Consider the following 18321-nt stretch of genomic DNA (forward strand, 5'->3'; position numbering starts at 1 on the left):
TGTCACTACATGCAACAGATCACCCTTCGACAACAGACGCATACAGATGAACAATCAAACTTATCGTTATTAACTCAAAGTTGTGTCAGGAATAATGCACGCGCATGTGACCACCGGCTGGGATTTACTAATGCATCGACAAAGAGATGAGAGTTTAGCAAGAGATTCGTTTTTAGACAAACATTTGAGCTATTTTTAAATGTTAGCTTTTAATACGCCGACAGTTTCTCGTGTTTTTGTGTTTACTATCGTGCCAGTGCCCGTACAACACGAGGAACAGCGCCAGCAGCAACCTGTAGACAGAGAAAGAAAAAACCGAGGAGTTTCTCCGGTAACAGGTGGTTCTTCGCGCCTCTCACGGTCATGTTGACGGCGGAAACTCTCTACAGTTGTGCGACTTTTATAACTGACAGCAGCTGCGCAGGTTTAGAAAGCCAAAAGAGTCACTAGATAAAAGCCTCTCCATCGAAATCTATGATCAGCTCGGTGTGTGTTTCGTCGTACCGCGGGCGCAAGTCAGGCAACAAACCTCCTTCTAAATCATGTCTGAAGGAAGAGATGGCCAGATGCGAAGATTCGGACAAAATCATCATCAACGTCGGCGGAACGCGCCACGAAACCTACAGGAGCACCCTGAGGACCATACCGGGCTCCAGACTCGCCTGGCTCGCGGACACGGACAGCCAGGTGAACCCAGACGCAGACACGGGCCAGGCGCACCCGAACAGCGAGTTCTTTTTTGACCGACACCCGGGAATATTCGCCTATGTACTGAACTACTACAGAACTGGCAAGCTTCACTGCCCGGCGGACGTGTGCGGCCCTCTGTTCGAGGAGGAGTTGGCGTTTTGGGGCATCGACGAGACGGACGTGGAGCCCTGCTGCTGGATGACCTACCGCCAGCACAGGGACGCAGAGGAGGCGCTGGACATATTCGAGCCGCCGGATCCGGAGGACGCGGAGGATGACCAGGACATGCCTAGACGCTTCGGCATTGAGGACAGCCCTAACCGCTCAAGGGGATGCTGTGAAGTTTGGCAACCAAAAATATGGGCGCTCTTTGAAGATCCCTATTCTTCGCGTGCTGCCAGGGTAAGAGAAAGCAGATAACATGTATTGATGGTAAAATATGATCATATCACAAAGAGATATATGCAACTTCTGTCTTGAAGTAAAACTGAAAATCATTTTATATTCATATTAACAGTACAATTAAAAACAGGTACAAACACTTAATGTGGCTAAAGCATACTTTTGTAGTTAAGTTTCATAGTTTGAATGTATAGCTGTTTTGATAAACAAAATGTAAATTTTTCAAATTCTGTCATTTTCCCCACTATGCAAGTCAATGAGTCCTATTAACCAGCATTCTTCAAAAAATGTTCAACAGAAGAAACTCATTAATGTTTAAAACCACATGAGAGAGAGAGAGAGTAAATGATGAGGTAATTTCCATTTTTGAATGAACTAACCCTTTAAATCTAGTTTTGGGTGTGTTCACATTTGGGATGTCTGGATTAATTAAAACCAACTCTGGTGCAATTGGAGGTCATTTAAGTAAGTGTGAATGCTGCTATTTAAACCTTGTGTGCACTAAACAAGCTAAAACTGTGTCTTTTGTTCTTATTTAAACAAACACTTTAGTGACTATAAAACAATGGTGACATGAACCAGTCCCTTCAAACAAATCAAAAACAGGACACAATGAATGTCACAAGATGCTACCATAAAAAGGTCCTATGCTTAGGCATACTTTACCTTTTGTATTTTCGTTGTAGTTAACAGTTTAATACATCATTAGAATTAGAGCTGCATGAAATCTGACATTGCAATATTTAAATTTTCTGTGGTAAAGGTTACGATGTGAATACCGTTTCATTAGATGCATTGAATAAGTCTATCTGGATAGTGTTCATTATTCACAATAGGGGACTGAATCATGCATAAAATATTAAACTAATTACAAGCAGTGACGCTTTATGGTTTTGTCAAACAGTATTCAGGTACAGAAGTTGAAAAACAATGTAAAACAACACTGCATCATCTTCATTGTATAAATAATCAAATAATCTTTATTAAAGTGTTGAACTGAACTCTTGTTTGCTGCACACTTGTTGTTTAATTCTCTTCATTGGGTTTGTTTGAAAATGACACATTGGGTGTGCAGCATATGGTTTAGATGGCAGCTTCTGCAGTAACTTAAGAATTGTACCAAAATGAACATGCCAAGCGGTGACATAGTGCACAGCACAGCAAGAAGGTCGCTGGTTCAAGTCCCGGCTGGGTCAGTTGGCTTTTCTGTGTGTTTGCATGTTCTCCCCGTGTCCACGTGGGTTTTCTCCGGGTGCTCCGGTTACCCCCACACTCCAAAGACATGCGCTATAGGTGAATTGAATAAGCTAAATTGGCTGTTGTTTATGTGTGTGTGAATGAGTGTGTATGGATGTTTCCCATTACTGGGTTGCACCTAAAAGGGCATCCACTGTGTAAAACATGCTGAATAAGTTGGTGGTTCATTCCGCTGTGGCGACCCCTGATGAATAAAGGGACTAAGCCGAAAAGAAAATAAATGAATGAATAAACATGTTAAGTGTAAACAGCAAAGAAACTATTAAAGAAATTTTACTTTTAAGAAAGGGTCCAAATTATGTATATATTTATGTATATATGCCAGTTTTTTTTGTTTAAATTAATTTTATAGGGGTTTTCACCTTTATTGATAGGACAGTGGAGATTTACAGACAGGAAAGCATGGGGAGCAGAGAAAGGGGAAGGATCAGCAAAGGAACTCGAGCCAGGAATCGAACTCAGGTCACCGCGAGCACCTGGGTGCTATATGTCGATGTATTAACCACTAGGCTATTGGTGCCGACTATATGCTGGTTTTTAAGGATGTTTTTGTAATTAGAGGTAAATAATAGCAGATGATGAGATACAGCTTAATTGTAGATACATGGCATTTACCAGTACTGATCATTTAAAACGTTTTAAACAGCAATAAATGAAATATCTCTTTAATGTATTATGTAAAGAAAACATTATATGATTTTAGATTGTTGTATATTGCTGCAAAGGGCAAGATGTCTTAGCGATGATAGAAATATCACACATTCAAATATATGGTAAAACTATGATCGCGATAGATTGATTTTACTTTAGATAATATTTGTATGTAATGTATGTATCTAATGGCCCAAACTGTGTGATTGGTAATGCTCTAAAATGTAATAGGACACCAAAATGCACAATAAACATGAAACGAGCCATAACCTAACATTCTCTAACTAATATATGACATGCACATTTGAATTAGACACTTTAATATGACCGGCATTGACTTGCAATATATAGTAATTACACACTTCTCTAGAGCTTTATTCTGCGTTTTACATAAACGTCATAATCACCAATCATCCTTACTCTGCAGTTACTAATGGAAACACAGTCAGCACTGTCTGTTGAACTGCACCTGTCTCACACTGTAGCGAACACACATTCACACAGATGCCACCTGCCCTAGTGTTAGTGTGTCACACGCTGATGTCAGAAGTGTTAAATTCTCTCTTACTGTGATGGATGAATGACACTTGCTGAATCTCTGATGCTACAGAGACAAAATGGTTTGTGTTACCATAAATCAACAATCCAATACAGTTATTTCTCCCCTTTGTTAGGTAAAGGTAAATTGATAAAGGTAAATTAGATAGGTAAATTGATAGTATATAAATACACAAAATCAGTGTATTAAGATGTATTGAGGTAATTTTTTTTGTTTGTGACCCTGAATCACAAACTTTCTTATGTTGTCTTATGTTGCAGTATATTATTTGGCAATAATCCAAAATACATTGTATGTGTCAAGAACGTAGGGTGAGGCAGTGGCTTAGTAGGTAGTGCTGTCGCCTCACAGCAAGAAGGTTGCTGGTTCGAGCCTCGGCTGGGTCAGTTGGCATTTCTGTGTGGAGTTTGCATGTTCTCCCTGCCTTCGTGTGGGTTTCCTCTGGGTTCTCCGGTTTCCCCCACAGTCCAAAGACATGCGGTACAGGTGAATTGGGTAGGCTAAATTGTCCACAATGTATGAGTGTGAGTGAGAGTGTGTATGGATGTTTCCCAGAGATGGGTTGTGGCTGGAAGGGCATCCGCTGCGTAAAACATGTACTGGATAAGTTGGCGGTTCATTCCGCTGTGGCGACCCTAGATTAATAAAGGGACTAAGCCGAAAATGATTGAATGTCAAAAAAGTATACCAAAAATCATTTGAATATTTGGTGAATATCTTGTTCCATAAAGATATTTTTTACACTTCCTACTGTAAATATATCAACATTAAGTTTGATAAGTAATGTGCATTGCTAAGCAATTTATATAGTGAAATTAAATGCAATTTCTCAATATTTAGATTTGGAAACCTCAGATTACATATGTTCAAATATATTTATCTTGAACAAATATTGTTCTATCATAACGAATCATACATCAGTGAAAAGGATATTTATTCTTTTTTAGTTTTAAAAATTTGACATTTAATGTTGTCCAAGGTCACTTTTAATTCTCATTTCTATAGTCAAGATTCAATATGGGTGAGTAAAATTGAAAATAAAACATGAGGGATTAAGAAAACCTGATTATAGCACTTTTAAAATGTCTAGATGTCAAGTCCATAATGATGACAGGCAGAATTGACTCTCAGCAGGTATTACCATGATGCAATTAGAGCAAAGTGTTTTTAAAGTGGTTTGATTTATTTGTGTTGTAATGTGTCTGCCCTCGCTCACATTAGAGCTCAGCAATGCTACAGTATGTTTATTTGAGTAAAGTATGAAAAAGACAGCAAAATTCTGAAATATTAAGGCTGTATTATTTAACAGATTTGTGGAAAACTCCATATTTCTCGACACAGCCTTTCACACAGCTCAATTTGTCAACGTACTCCCGTATACATTTCTGGAGAGCATAAATTATGTAGCCAGAGCTACGTATGGCTGCATTTCATCTTTTAAACAAATGCTACAGGGCAGACACTTCTATTTCTTTTAACGCTACCAGTTGACAGTTTACCTCCAGTTGAATGGCATTTCCTGGCATACCTTTATTATGATAGGACAGTAGAGATTTCAGACAGGAAAGGATTAGGAGCAGAGAGAGGGGAAGGATCAGCAAAGGACCTCGAGCTGGGAATCGAACTCAGGTCACCATGAGCACATTGGTGCTATATGTCGGCACGCAATACCACTAGGCTACTAGCACCGACAGGCATTTCCCCTATTACTAGTTTGTCCAGTAGCTAGGGCTGCGCGATTAATCAAAATGGAATCTCAGTCGCGATTTAAAACGTTATGATTAGCTAATCGCAAAAGGCTGTGATATAAAATCTGTATTATTTAATTTCCCCCGACCCAAGGACATGCGTGCATGGCGTCTGTGTGTGACAGTCTTACTAAACAATTGAGTGAGCACACTTTCGTTGTGCCCAATCAGAATTGCACAACCGAACTAAGCGGAACACCCTCACAAATAAAAATACAAACAGGAAAGCGCGGACGAGTAGAATGATGATGTCTGCCGATTCAGAAGCATTATTGGCAATTTAATATAAAAAACAGGACATCGGTAATATGGGAACATTTTGGTTTCAAAGTCGCACAAAATTACAGTTTAATGTTTTGATAACTTCATGGGTATTTCGTGTGCATTCACAGCTCGCGATGCAGGTGTGTGCGTCGTCTGTAGTGACTGACTGTAATGTAATATACTATAAAAATATAATTTGTCATTTCATTTTCATAGGACAGTTATATAGATGCATTAGTTGCAAAATTTTAAAGCAGTTTAACGATTTAAATGCTTCTTATTGGATATTACATCATTCAATGCGACTATACACATGACTTTACCGAGAGCTTATGACATACTAACTATGGTTTGCTTTAAGAACATGTTCACAAATTTAGTTACAAACTAGCTAGTTGTTACAAAGCCTCTAGTGTGGACTTTACCTTCCAGTTTAAGAAAGACCTTACAAACAGCTGGTGCAACCTTGCCATGCAACTAATGCCATGACGCACTACCTCGCTAAAGACACAGTTCCGTTTAATGCAGTGACCAAAGAGGTATTTAAAAAACTAATCTAAACACAGGATAGGAGATATGCACTTCTGTTTTGCACTTATTTTAGCCATTTTGGAGTACCACAGCTGTACGTTTATGATATGTTTTGTAGCATCTGTGATAATTATTTTGTTTTTTATTAAGCTTTTAAGCTTAATTATTAAGCTGCAGAAAGGCTCTAATTAGCCATATTAGTTTGCTGAGTGTTCTGTATTTTTAGAATTATAATTTTTTTGTTTGTATAAAAAGCTTCACTATCTCTCTAATTTGAGTTCAACTTGTTCACAGAAAGGTAAGATCATTATATTTGTGCTTACTGTTTGCTCTAGAGAAAAAATTGTGTTCAATTTCTGAATATTTAAAAAAAAAATTTTTAATTAATGTTTAAGTAAGTTAATATCTTTTCAGTATTTATTGAAAGTAAGTCAATATCTTTCACTTTTTTAAACTAACACACTGCATTTTAGCAGTAAGAAGCTACGATACAGATTATTAAGCTGAAGCTCGACAGCCAAATTAAATTGTAAATCAAATTGAAATTGCAGATAGATATTTTTCCCAAATTGCACAGCCCTACCAGTAGCTCTGCGTGTATGTTAGTGGACTTTAGAACCAGAGAGGAGTTGGCTGCCATGACGTAGTTCGAATCTGGCGAAGAGCGGTTCCAGAAAGAAGGTAAAACAAAAACAAAATGAAAAAAATATAATAAACAAATAACAGGGTAAGAATGTGGTAAGATCTATAAACTTAGAAATCAGGCAGCCATGAGGGCTTTTCTTTTTCTGGATTGCTTTTGAAAACACTATCGGTTGCGTTTAAGGAATAGGGTGGGTGGGGGGATTGGTCAGTCGGTCGATCGATCAGTCAGTCAGGCAGTCAACAGCGGCCTCTGGTGGTTTTAAGTATGAAGAACAGGCGCGAATTGCACTCGCGAAAGAAATTTGAGATCTGAAAAAGCGTCCAAAGCGGCCACAGGTGAATTCGCGAAAACAAAAACTGCAAAAAAAAAAAAGGGGACGTATTTCGCACTCTCCAGAAATGTATACTGGGGTACGTATTGATACAGGACCATTTGAACACCAAAAAAACTGCATTTCTAAGAATGTTTTAGCTATCATAATTATTTCTACAGTCACTTTTGATCAATTTAGTGTGTCATTGCTGAAAGAAAATAAAATAAAGTATTTATTCCTGTCTCAGCCCAAGCTATCCCAAGGGATTCATATCCAAGTTCTTATGTTCATATCTGAGTGTTTTGAGGCACATTTCAAGGTTGGATTCAGTTGTAATCACATCACAAGCAAGAGCACCGCTGGCAGAGCGTATAGTCTATGCTGTAATGAGCTGTTTAAATCAGTAATGTGAAAGCTTTTTATTGTAGGGCTAAATCTGTGTTACAGTATTGAACTCTGGACCTTATGGCTCCTTTATTTTCACAGAGAAATCAATTTCTTCCCTTAGAGAACTTTAGAAGTAATTAATAGCCTTAGTTGTTCGGCACAGAGGTCACTTTTAAAAAAACAAAACAGTATCATACACTATGTGCCTTTTCTTCAGCCTACAAGACAGACAGGATTCATTGATAAGCATTGTGTTTGTCACCTCTGAGATGCTTTTATTGTTAGCCTCTACACACAGCTGAGCCGCTGCCTTGAGGTCCAACACTTCTTCATCATTACAATGTTTGTTTGTCCCTAATTAATTTAGATTTTTCCAGCACACAAGCCTGACAGACTATTAAACCTCTTGGAAAAGCAGTAATAAGGGAGAAACAGAGCAGGTACACCTTTCACAAAATAAACCACTTTGAGCAAACAATAGATCATTATATTCCAATCGCCTAGAAATGACAAGGAGCAAAAAAAAAATGGTTGGGTTTCTTGGACCCTGCTCCTCTTCAGCCATCTCAATTATCTCTGCCTTGAGAGCATTATGGGCTGCAGGGCTCATGTTACCATGTTACTGACGGCTGCTCAGGCCAGCTAATACAGTTAGAAAGAGGAAAATCCATCTCTGAAGGCTTTTATTAATCACAGCGTACAAACAGCAGAAGAGAAATGGAAAGTAAATTTGTTTTTTTATTGTTTTACAGTAAAAAAAAATATCAAAATGTTATTTAAGATAAACATTTCTGACCTTTATAAATGTGAAAGTTTATTTTTGCTACACAATTCATTCAAGCCAAATGTAGTCTAAGTTAGTGCTGGTGTGATTATTAAGTGAAGTTTATTACTACTTTCGAGAGGATCACGTGCTTATGATTGTACACAGATGGTCCTGCATTAGCCAATTCATAATTCACCAATCAGATGAAGTCACCATAAGTAACCTCAGTTCCATGTAACAGCCATCTTCACTTTGAAGAATCCCCCTTTCCACCCCTACTCCTCCTCCTTTCCTAGATGGGTGGCATGGTGGCCTAGTGGTTAGCACTGTTGCCTCTCAGCAAGAACGTCATTGGTTCTAGTCCTTAGCAAGCCAGTCGACGTTTCTGTGTGGAGTTAACATGTTCTCCCCGTGCTTGTGTGGGTTTCTCCTGAGCCCCCTGGTTTCCTCCCACCATCCAAAAACATGCAACTTAAGTGTATTGAATAATCCAAATTGGCATCATAGGTGCTCCTGTAAGTAGTTATCTCTTCATAGCAATCCCCTATTTTTTCATTAGCTACAACAGCAAGGGATTTTCGAGATCTACCTGAGCTCAAACTCCCCTCTCGCCCTGCAACAGGAGGGAGCCCTGGGCTCGAGGATATTATAAGCTCAGGGCTCTCTCCCAGGACAGCATGCCAAACACACTTTATAATCAATCATCAGCTAAGTGTGAACTCCTGAAATAACATGTAATAATGGTTAAAGGGATAGTTTTAATTTACTCACCCTCGACTCGAGTGATTCTAAACCTTGAAGGAGATTCTTTTTTTTTTGTTGATCACAAAAGAAACGATTTTGAAAAAGCTGAAAGCCTGTAACCATTGACTTCCATCCCATTTGTTTTACCTATTATGAAATCAATAGTTACAGGTTTCAGCTTTTTTCAAATTATGTTCTTTTGTGTTTAACATATCAAAGAAAATCAAGTGGAGGATGAGTAAATAATGACAGAATGAACATTTTTGCGTCAGCCCTTTAACCATGGAAATTTCACAGCACTATTTTTGCATTCCTTAAACAGGCACAAGGTGAATAAACACACTGAAAAAACATAAATATCTATAATTGTTTTAATTGTTTTAAATATGCGCTTGCTGCTTTTTTTCTTTCAATTTTCAATCACTTTCTGGTGTTATTTTTTTTTTAAACTTGTGATTGTAGAGTTTAAAACATATCTATTTTATGTATTGTCAGAAATGTAGCTAATTCGTATGAATTAATTTAACTACCCTTGTATGAAAACATAAGCATTTTTTTAAAGGATGCATTTCCCCAAACTCCACCTCTACTCCTTTTTGTGGAAAAGCAAAGTGTACTTAAATCTATAAATGAGTTTGTACAAATTTATATGATTTAGCCACTAAATGCAAAAGTTACAAATTGACATGAGATTGGGTTCGTTTTCAAATACCTCAGGAAGTTGTCAACATTTTTAGATCCACTTGTATTTTGTGTCATTCACATGTGATTCGATTCATAAAAATGCATAGTAATACCAGGTATAAATTAAGCCTTAGTTTATAGAAAGGCATGCATTGTTGTTTTGTGTTGTTTTGCAGTTGTCTCTGCAAAGAGTCATACAACAACGATTTCAACTGTATTTATTTTATTAACTTTTTTTTACTCAATAGGAACTGAAATTGTCCCAGTGCTTGGTTACGGCTGAAAGGGCATGTGCTGCATAAAACATATGCAGCATATAAACATATGAGTAATTGGTGGTTCATTCCGCTGTTGCGACCCCTGATAGTTAGTGAGTCAGTGAGTGAGGAACCTAAAAGGGTTTAGCTATATTCTTGAAAAATTCTTGAGAATAAATGAGAGTGAGTGAATTATTAGGTGGACCATCCCTTTAAACTGTTAAAATGGAAACATTTTGTTGTATATGTGTTGATAGTTTTTGTTGCATTTGTTATATGTAAGCTCTACCTTATAATTACTACATTATGTTCTCACCGCCATGGTAATTAATCACTCACCGCGTAATTGACCCAGTGGCAGACACTGTCTGGATGTGTGCCGTGCATTCTGGTAGTATAATACAGTGTTCTCAATTGTTGTGTGCTATTAAAAAGCTTGAAAATAAGTTTGACCCTATTATCCTGTTATAGTGATTCCTAATTTTGTTTTGGAGGTGTTCAATAGGCTTCCATCCATCTAAGGTCAAAAAAGCTTTGCATTTTTTCACTATACTGGAGCATCTCTTCTTTTCAAGGATCTGGTCTTTTCAAGAGCCTGCTCGTGCTCTGATTGGTCAGATGACCCAGTCTGTTGTGATTGATTGACAGCTTGTGCTCATGTCAAAAACCCAAGGCTATTATTATATTGGAATGTCTGTTGTAGAGGCTTCCTCTGTACTTATAAACAACGATTCAAAGATCAACAACGGTGTTGGTTTTACTAGAAATTAGAAGAAATTCTTCATGTGATGTAAGATTTCAGAAAGCTAAATGGAAAAGTTCAATGATGCTAAAGGTGATTCATGGAACAATCGATGCCAACGAAGAACCCTTTGCTTAAGAATGTAGAGTTTTAATCATGAACAAAACACCTGTTTTTTGGTGATCCAGAATCTCAACTATAAACTCTGGGACCTTTGAAGTGACTTTTATTGACATTGTTTGTAGTTTGAAACAATATACTGTTTTAAATACCTGGTTTTTATACTTTAACTTTCCTGTCGTGTTTGGGTCAAATCTGACCGATTTACAACTTAAAATAAATATTGTGTTTTACATCTGATTGCCTCAAGGCCTTATCATATCCTCCACACTATGCACTTGAACATATAGTGATGATCACCTTTTTCATTAAATTTTGAGTGTTTTAGTCAACCTTGTTACACCTGTGATGATCAAAAGTGACCGCCATAGGAAATAAATGGATATCCAGACTATATTCATCCATCAGACAGAAAACATCCCCATATACTGTACACCACGCCAACTCGCTCGCTCACTCACTCACTCACTCACTCACTCACTCACTCACTCACTCACTCACTAACTCACTCAATCAATCTCACTTACTCACACTCACTCAATCTCACTCAATCTCACTCACTCACTCACTCACTCACTCACTCACTCACTCATACACTCACTCACTCACTTACTCACTCATTCATTCATCCATTCACTCACTCATTTATTCACTCACTCACTCACTTACTCACTCAATCACACTCACTCACTCACTCACTCACTCACTCACTCATTCATTCACCCACTCACTCACTCATTCATTCACTCACTCACTCACTCATTCATTCACTCACTCATTCACTCACTCATTTACTCACTTACTCACTCATTCATTCATTCATTCATTCATTCATTCATTCATTCACACACTCACTCATTTATTCACTCACTCACTCACTCACTCACTCACTCACTCACTCACTCACTCATTCACTCACTCACTCACTCATTCACCCACTCACTCATTCACTCATTCATTCACTCACTCACTCAATCACACTCATTCACTCACTCACTCACTCACTCACTCACTCACTCACTCACTCACTCACTCACTCACTCACTCAGTCATTCACTTACACATTTCAGACTCAACGTCTTTTGCAGGTACAGATCTCTTTTCCGCGCATATGTGCTGATCCTCCAGCCATAAGGAAATGTTAACTATTTTCCATTTTGTTAGTTTAGTTTAAAAATGAAACGTACAAAAATGTACGATTTTAAAAAGGAGGCGTGGCACCCAACCCCACCCCTAAACCCAACTGTCATTGGGGGATAAGCAAATTATACTAAATTGTACGAATGATATCATACGAATTCATACGAATTAACCACTAAATCAAAAAGTTACTAATTGCCATGAAATAGCTTTGGAACCTCCCATATGAACCAACTTCCTGATGAAACAATGTATCATATCTTCACACAGACTAGACAGGTTATGTGAACCCATCTGTTTGTGTGTGTGTGTGTGTGTGTTCTTTGCTTTCTTTTTTCTTTCTTTCTTTCAGCCAATCTTGTTCGCTATGCCTCTGGGTCAAGCAGGAGCAGTTTTACCTTAACATAGCATCAATTATTTTATTGGATTAGACTATTGGCATCTTAGTCAAAATGACAAAAGTGTAACTAGTGCTAGTTCTTTGTCCATACTCACCGTCTATACCCTCAGTCACTATTCCCTACATTAGTACACTAATATAGTCCAATTGAAGGACTGAATGAATATTCGTGCACTCAGTACACAGGATAGGATACTGTGATTAGTTTATGCTTTGCTGGTTGATAAATCATTCATATTCAAATTCAATTTCTTTGGTCAGACCCTGTGATAGTTATTTTAGAAAACTGTCTATTGGTAACGAAACAAAGTATTTTCATTTCTGTAATCTATTGTTCATTTTGTAAACATTTTCTGTGCCTATTTGGAGTTTCACTGCAGTTATTTTATGTCTAATTCTATAAATTCATGTTAAACACTACTTTGAAACATTGTTCAAAGCTAGGAATGTTGAATAAAAATTTGGTGGTGAAATTTTTTTTTGTGCTAATTTAAGAGCAGTTAAAAAACAGACCGGTCAATTTTGTCCAGGAACACTGAGGTAAGGGGTGGAATGTAAACACGACAGAAGCATTAATTTACATGTCCAACTCACACTATATTGTTGCAAATTCCTATACATGTCAACTAAATCCTTCTTGTTAAAGTTCTCAAAATCAAAAGCTGATCTGTGACAGTAGATCAATGTCCCATAATGCATTTTAAATGTAGAAATTGCATTATGCATTAATAATAAAACACCAGAAGCTATAATTAACAGATACTGATAACAGCAATGTTTAACCTGTATTTTTATCTGCTGCATATATGAAAAATGTAAAAGATGCAACTTCATATCTATTCATGCCACGTTCTGTTGAAGAGCTAAATTTACACAGGCGTAAACAATTGCTTCTAACAAAAAGTGAATCAGTGCAATTACTGTTTTATTTTCTGAATATCGTAAGGCTGTAGATATGATTGAACTGCTCTAGACTGTGAGCACTTTCACACATCAGTGAGTTTGAGAAATGACTAGGAATAAAATGTGTGCAAATGAAGCGTTTACTTCTCAATTGGACAGCTATTCTGTTGTGATTTGATCCATTTTACATCTCTCTCTGTCACACACACACTGTGAAAAGGTGATATTTCTTTGTCTGACAGTAGTGAGCTCTGGGTTGGCAATATGGCCTAAAATATTTGATATTAAACATTGTATCATAATCAGATTTAGTGGAAATATATAACTTTTGTACTGGATTCTTTTGTTCTGGAATACCTAGATATCCTTAACAGTCTAAAAATAGTAAATACTAACAAATGAACTAACTAACTAACTAACTAACTGACTAAAATTATTATTTAGCTTTTTAAAATGTTAATATTCATATTTATTTTCCTTAAGCAATCAACAAACAAATGCAAATACTATATGCAAGGAACCAAAGCCAAATAAATTATTGTTATTATAGATACTGACAGCCAGATTCACAAATAGTGATTAGCTTACAAATGTAATGAGTTATAAGTGAGATATAAGCAAATGAAAGCTTCTACAGCCATAGAGGGATTGCAGTTTTTGTGAAGGGACTGGATTAAAAGACCTTTTTTTTAATTCTGTGTAATTTCAATATCATGTAAACTACATCTTCTATAAATAAATCTAGTCATAAGAGTGGTCGTAAATATGAACAGATGCTATGAACACTTAAACAGAAGAGCCATCACATGCTCTGTGTTTCGCTCTAATAAAACTCAAGCAGAATTTATACCTGCAGAAGTTGGTCCAGGTATGCGGCGGCCTGCAGTCTCAGCCTTATATGAGCACAATGACAGTGTGTAAATAATAGACTTATGCTTCTAGCAGTTTCATAGTTCTGCACCACAGAGTTTGAACAGGTTGGCTTTGTCTGTTTAGAAGCGGGGTAAACCGTTTGGCATTTAGATAAACCAAAATGTAGATATCCTTCACAGGCTTACAGGCCAATACTTACAGTTCACTGCAATGTAGTGTTGGAGAAAAAAGGAGGCAAGAAGAACCATGGAAATTAGGATTTATTATTTGTAATAATTAATATTTTCAAAGAGCTTCAATGTTAAACACAGAGGTAAGTTTTCCAATGCATTTTATTTCCATTGTGTGTGGAATTTCTGGGTAAAACAGCATATTAAAAAAGAAAAACAATTACTGATTGTGGCAATTTTTTCTTATCTTTTCTTATCTATAAAGCAAAAAACTGATTTCAAATATATGCTGTTTTTTAAGTATTCACAAAATATCATGGTTTTTATAAAACTAATAATAATCACATTGCTCACATGCGCTGATATTCGAAAAAAAGCACTCTTGCTTGTGCAATGTTAATGAACTGTCATCTTTAGAAACCCACATGTAGATAATATATATATATATTTTGGCTTTTATAACTTGAATTATCGGGTCATTCAAACTGCTTTCATACTGGCTTCATCTAGGCATGGGACGATAATCGTGTTCAAGGTATACCATGGTTTGGAATAGTCAGGGTTTTAAAACCGCCAAAATTTCTTGAAATACCGTTCCTAAGGTATGTCTACTTTTTTTATGTACATTTTTTAGGACAATCTGTGTTTTTGAAACTAATGAAGACAGCGGAAGTCAATGATTCATTTGAATAATTTAGCCTGACATGTTTACTGCTCCAAAATATTTTAAATCTTTTAAAAAAATAAAATATATTGTGTTCAAAGGGGGAAATTTTTTTTTGTTTTTTTACCCAGACATTAAAAAAGAATATATATTTAGAGCAGTAATCACAATACCGCGATACTGTGAAATCGTGATATTTTTATTTAAGGTTATCATACCGTCAGAATCTTATACCGGTATATGCGTATAGCTTCATCATGTATTCAGTGCTTTTGCTAAATAAATTCAATAATGTTAGACCGCAATTTAGTAAAACAACAAATACAGCAGGGGTCTTAAACTCAAATTGGCTAGGGGCCATCAGTGACTGACAATTCATAGAAGGGCCATTTTAACATTCTAGCACACAAAAAAGTGGAAACCTGATGTAATTGATGCACTCAGACATCCTCAGAGTATCAAAGCTCCTTCTTTTTGTTTCTTGTTGTACATATTGAAGTTGTAGTTTAAATTGCTATGAAAATACTACAATTTAATAATAGGCATAATAATTATAATATTTATGTCCCTATCAATTGTTGCCTAACCAAAAGTGTAACAGATAGCGTAAGACAGCAGAAAAGAGTTTGAGTACTCTTTACAATTTACTGGCAGTTGTTCTTCTCAATATCTTTCTTTTTTGTAAAACTACAACAAAGAGAGGAAAAGTTTGTATATATATTCACATTTACTTTAACATGTTCAATTTAGCCAGCAGTAAAATTTTACTAATGCACATTTTTTATACAAATCTTAATATGCATTTGAGGAAAATCTATTAAATGAGACTTCATTCAATTTGAATTGAATATTAGCAAAATGATCATATTCACACCACCAGCATAACGTGTAAGCCATGAAGACGTGTCTGTACAACAAAATACAGGTCAGATAAAACTGATTATAATCAAATGACCCTTGAATATTTACAAAAACAGAGCTTTAGTAAAAATAGAGTACTGACGGACATATACTGCAACGTTTAAATCAGCCCCAGAAATAATCTGCATGTGTGTTACTCTCAACCGAACACTGAGAGAAACCGAAAGTACCCGAACATACTGTGCAGTACTTTAAATGGCTAAATGCGACTGTACAACAATGATAGTGATTCAAATATATATATATTTTGTTTTGTTTTCCGAATCTCGTTATATTTTTACATCAGTTGCAGGCCGGTGGAAGGAGGAAGGGGGACTGTAAATGGCCTGCGGGCCGGCAGTTTGAAACCCCTAAATTACAGTATTATCATCTGCTATAAATATTGCACATCCCTATTCAGGAATTAAATTTTATTTTAGTTTTAAATGTAAGGTTTATGATTTATGTCTAATCGGAAACATTTGAAGTTAAATACTGCCATATAAAAAACTAACCCAGCAGACACACAATGTCATAAGATGTTAATATTAGGTTAGGTTACAGGTCGCCAGCATCTAAATACAATGTTATTTTGATAACAACGTGAAATGACGTTGATATGTTGTTGATTTCAGGTTGTGTTGGAAAGACATCGAGCCAACATCTTAAACCAACGTCATATTGATGTCAAAAACTGACGTTTAATCATCAAATATGGTAACCAAAATCCAATGTCTGATGGTTGTCATATTGTAACATCATGCTCACAACATCAAGCTGTAACATCATTAGACGTTGATATTTTGTTGTTTTATGTTGTGTTGGAAAGTGACCAAAATGGAACATTTTCTGATGTTGGACACTGACATGGGCCTGACATTGGGTTTTGACATAAACCTGATTTTCATTTTCAAACAAAATGCAAAATTCCATGAGGTTGGGGTACAACGTCAATCTGACATCATGTTGACAGAAAATAGATTCAAGCAGAAACCTTTGCAAGCCCTTACACAATACATATTATTATTTGTTGCAGATTTTTTTTCTGAAGTATTCTGTTTGGATGTCCTACAATATTTGCCCCTATCTGTATTGTTCTTGAACTTAAAATTAAATATTCACTGTGTAGAATAATGACTTAAACTGCATGACCAAACATAACAGAGTAGCCTATTTTATTGTTTCTGCTGTTGATGAGAAAATCATTTATTGTTTCACTTTGATACGTTTGATCAAGTTAGTGAACCAGGAGACACTTTCCAAAAGCCAGTGCACACGTCAGAAGGGCATTACAGACATTGTGCAGAAAAACACTTGAAGAAATGGACATTTTGGTTATTTTTAAAGATGAAATGCTTGTTGGATACTTTCACAAGCTTTTTATGGGTAGTTTAAATGTAAAAAAAAAAAAAAAACATGATTTTATTGTATTCACGTTTGTAAAAAAAATAACATTTTATAGCAGTCAATTTATTTTATATTTTTTGAGATATATTTTATCTCAAAATATACTAGATATATTTTAGGGTTTTTCATCTTTATTTGTTAGAACAGTGGAGAGGGAGAATTAGCAAAGGACCTCAAGCTGGGATTGAACTTGGGTTGCTGTGACCTCTTCGGTTCTATATGTCATCGCACTTAACCAGTAGGTTGTTGCTGCTGACATTGGCACTGTCGTTTGGGATTATTGCGGAGGGCCCTATGCAGTTTGCACTACACCACTGCCTACAAAGTGACAGATTTTTATACACTCAAGAAACACAAGCCCAAGGTCAAGGAGGCCGAGTGCAGAACAGCTTGATTCACAATCTAATTTATTTACCACTTTCATTCCTGGGCCAAAGTGCATTTTGCCCTGGCATGTTACTCCAGTGTCAGTTTGCAATAAAACTACCGTGACTTTTGTTTTTTGTTTTATAACATTTGTTCTCTAAGAAATGAGCATTCTGGAATTGAAAACCAAATCCAATGTAGTGAAATGTCCAAATGGACAAACGCTGTTGTTCGTGCAGGGAAAAGAAAGTCCATTGAGTGTCCCTGGAGAAGAGCTTGGCAGTGCAGCTCATGAGTATCTGGCTGTGGACTCGCAGTTATACGACAGACAAAATAATAGTGGCTTAATTCATCCCTTGTGTACAGGACGCGATTGCTTTCAGTCCCTATAGCCTGCAGCTTAGCAAGACTACAAGAAGTGGAGGGAATTTCACTCTTGTTACGCTGTAAAACCAAATAGTCTAAATGAATCAAATGACGTAATTTCACGTATAAGTGACAGTTCATTGTACTTAATGCATAAAGAATGAACTCAAAATATGACTGCATTAAGCTGAATTTAAAATGAGTAAGTTAAGGTAGATTTATAGTTCCCAGCATGCTTGGAGTGAAACAGTAAAAGAAGAATGTGTGTAAGTGTGTGCTTATAATTAGACACAAAGTGCAAACTTAGGATGATGTTTATGCAACCAGCTTGATAAACCTACACTAATATAATCTTAACTTGATTTCTCAAT

At 36.5% G+C, this 18321-nt stretch overlaps 1 protein-coding gene across 1 annotated transcript in view; it reads left to right on the plus strand.

The window, feature by feature from the left end:
- The window catches only part of kcnc4 (potassium voltage-gated channel, Shaw-related subfamily, member 4), a 38013-nt gene continuing 19692 nt past the window's right edge, over positions 1-18321 (plus strand). The window contains exon 1 of the mRNA XM_056463619.1: positions 1-1092. Coding sequence (XP_056319594.1) covers positions 475-1092 — 618 coding nt within the window. The 5' untranslated portion in view covers positions 1-474. The remainder of the gene's footprint in view (positions 1093-18321) is intronic.

This window comes from Danio aesculapii, chromosome 8 (assembly GCF_903798145.1).
Source record: "Danio aesculapii chromosome 8, fDanAes4.1, whole genome shotgun sequence".
Lineage (NCBI taxonomy): Eukaryota > Metazoa > Chordata > Actinopteri > Cypriniformes > Danionidae > Danio > Danio aesculapii.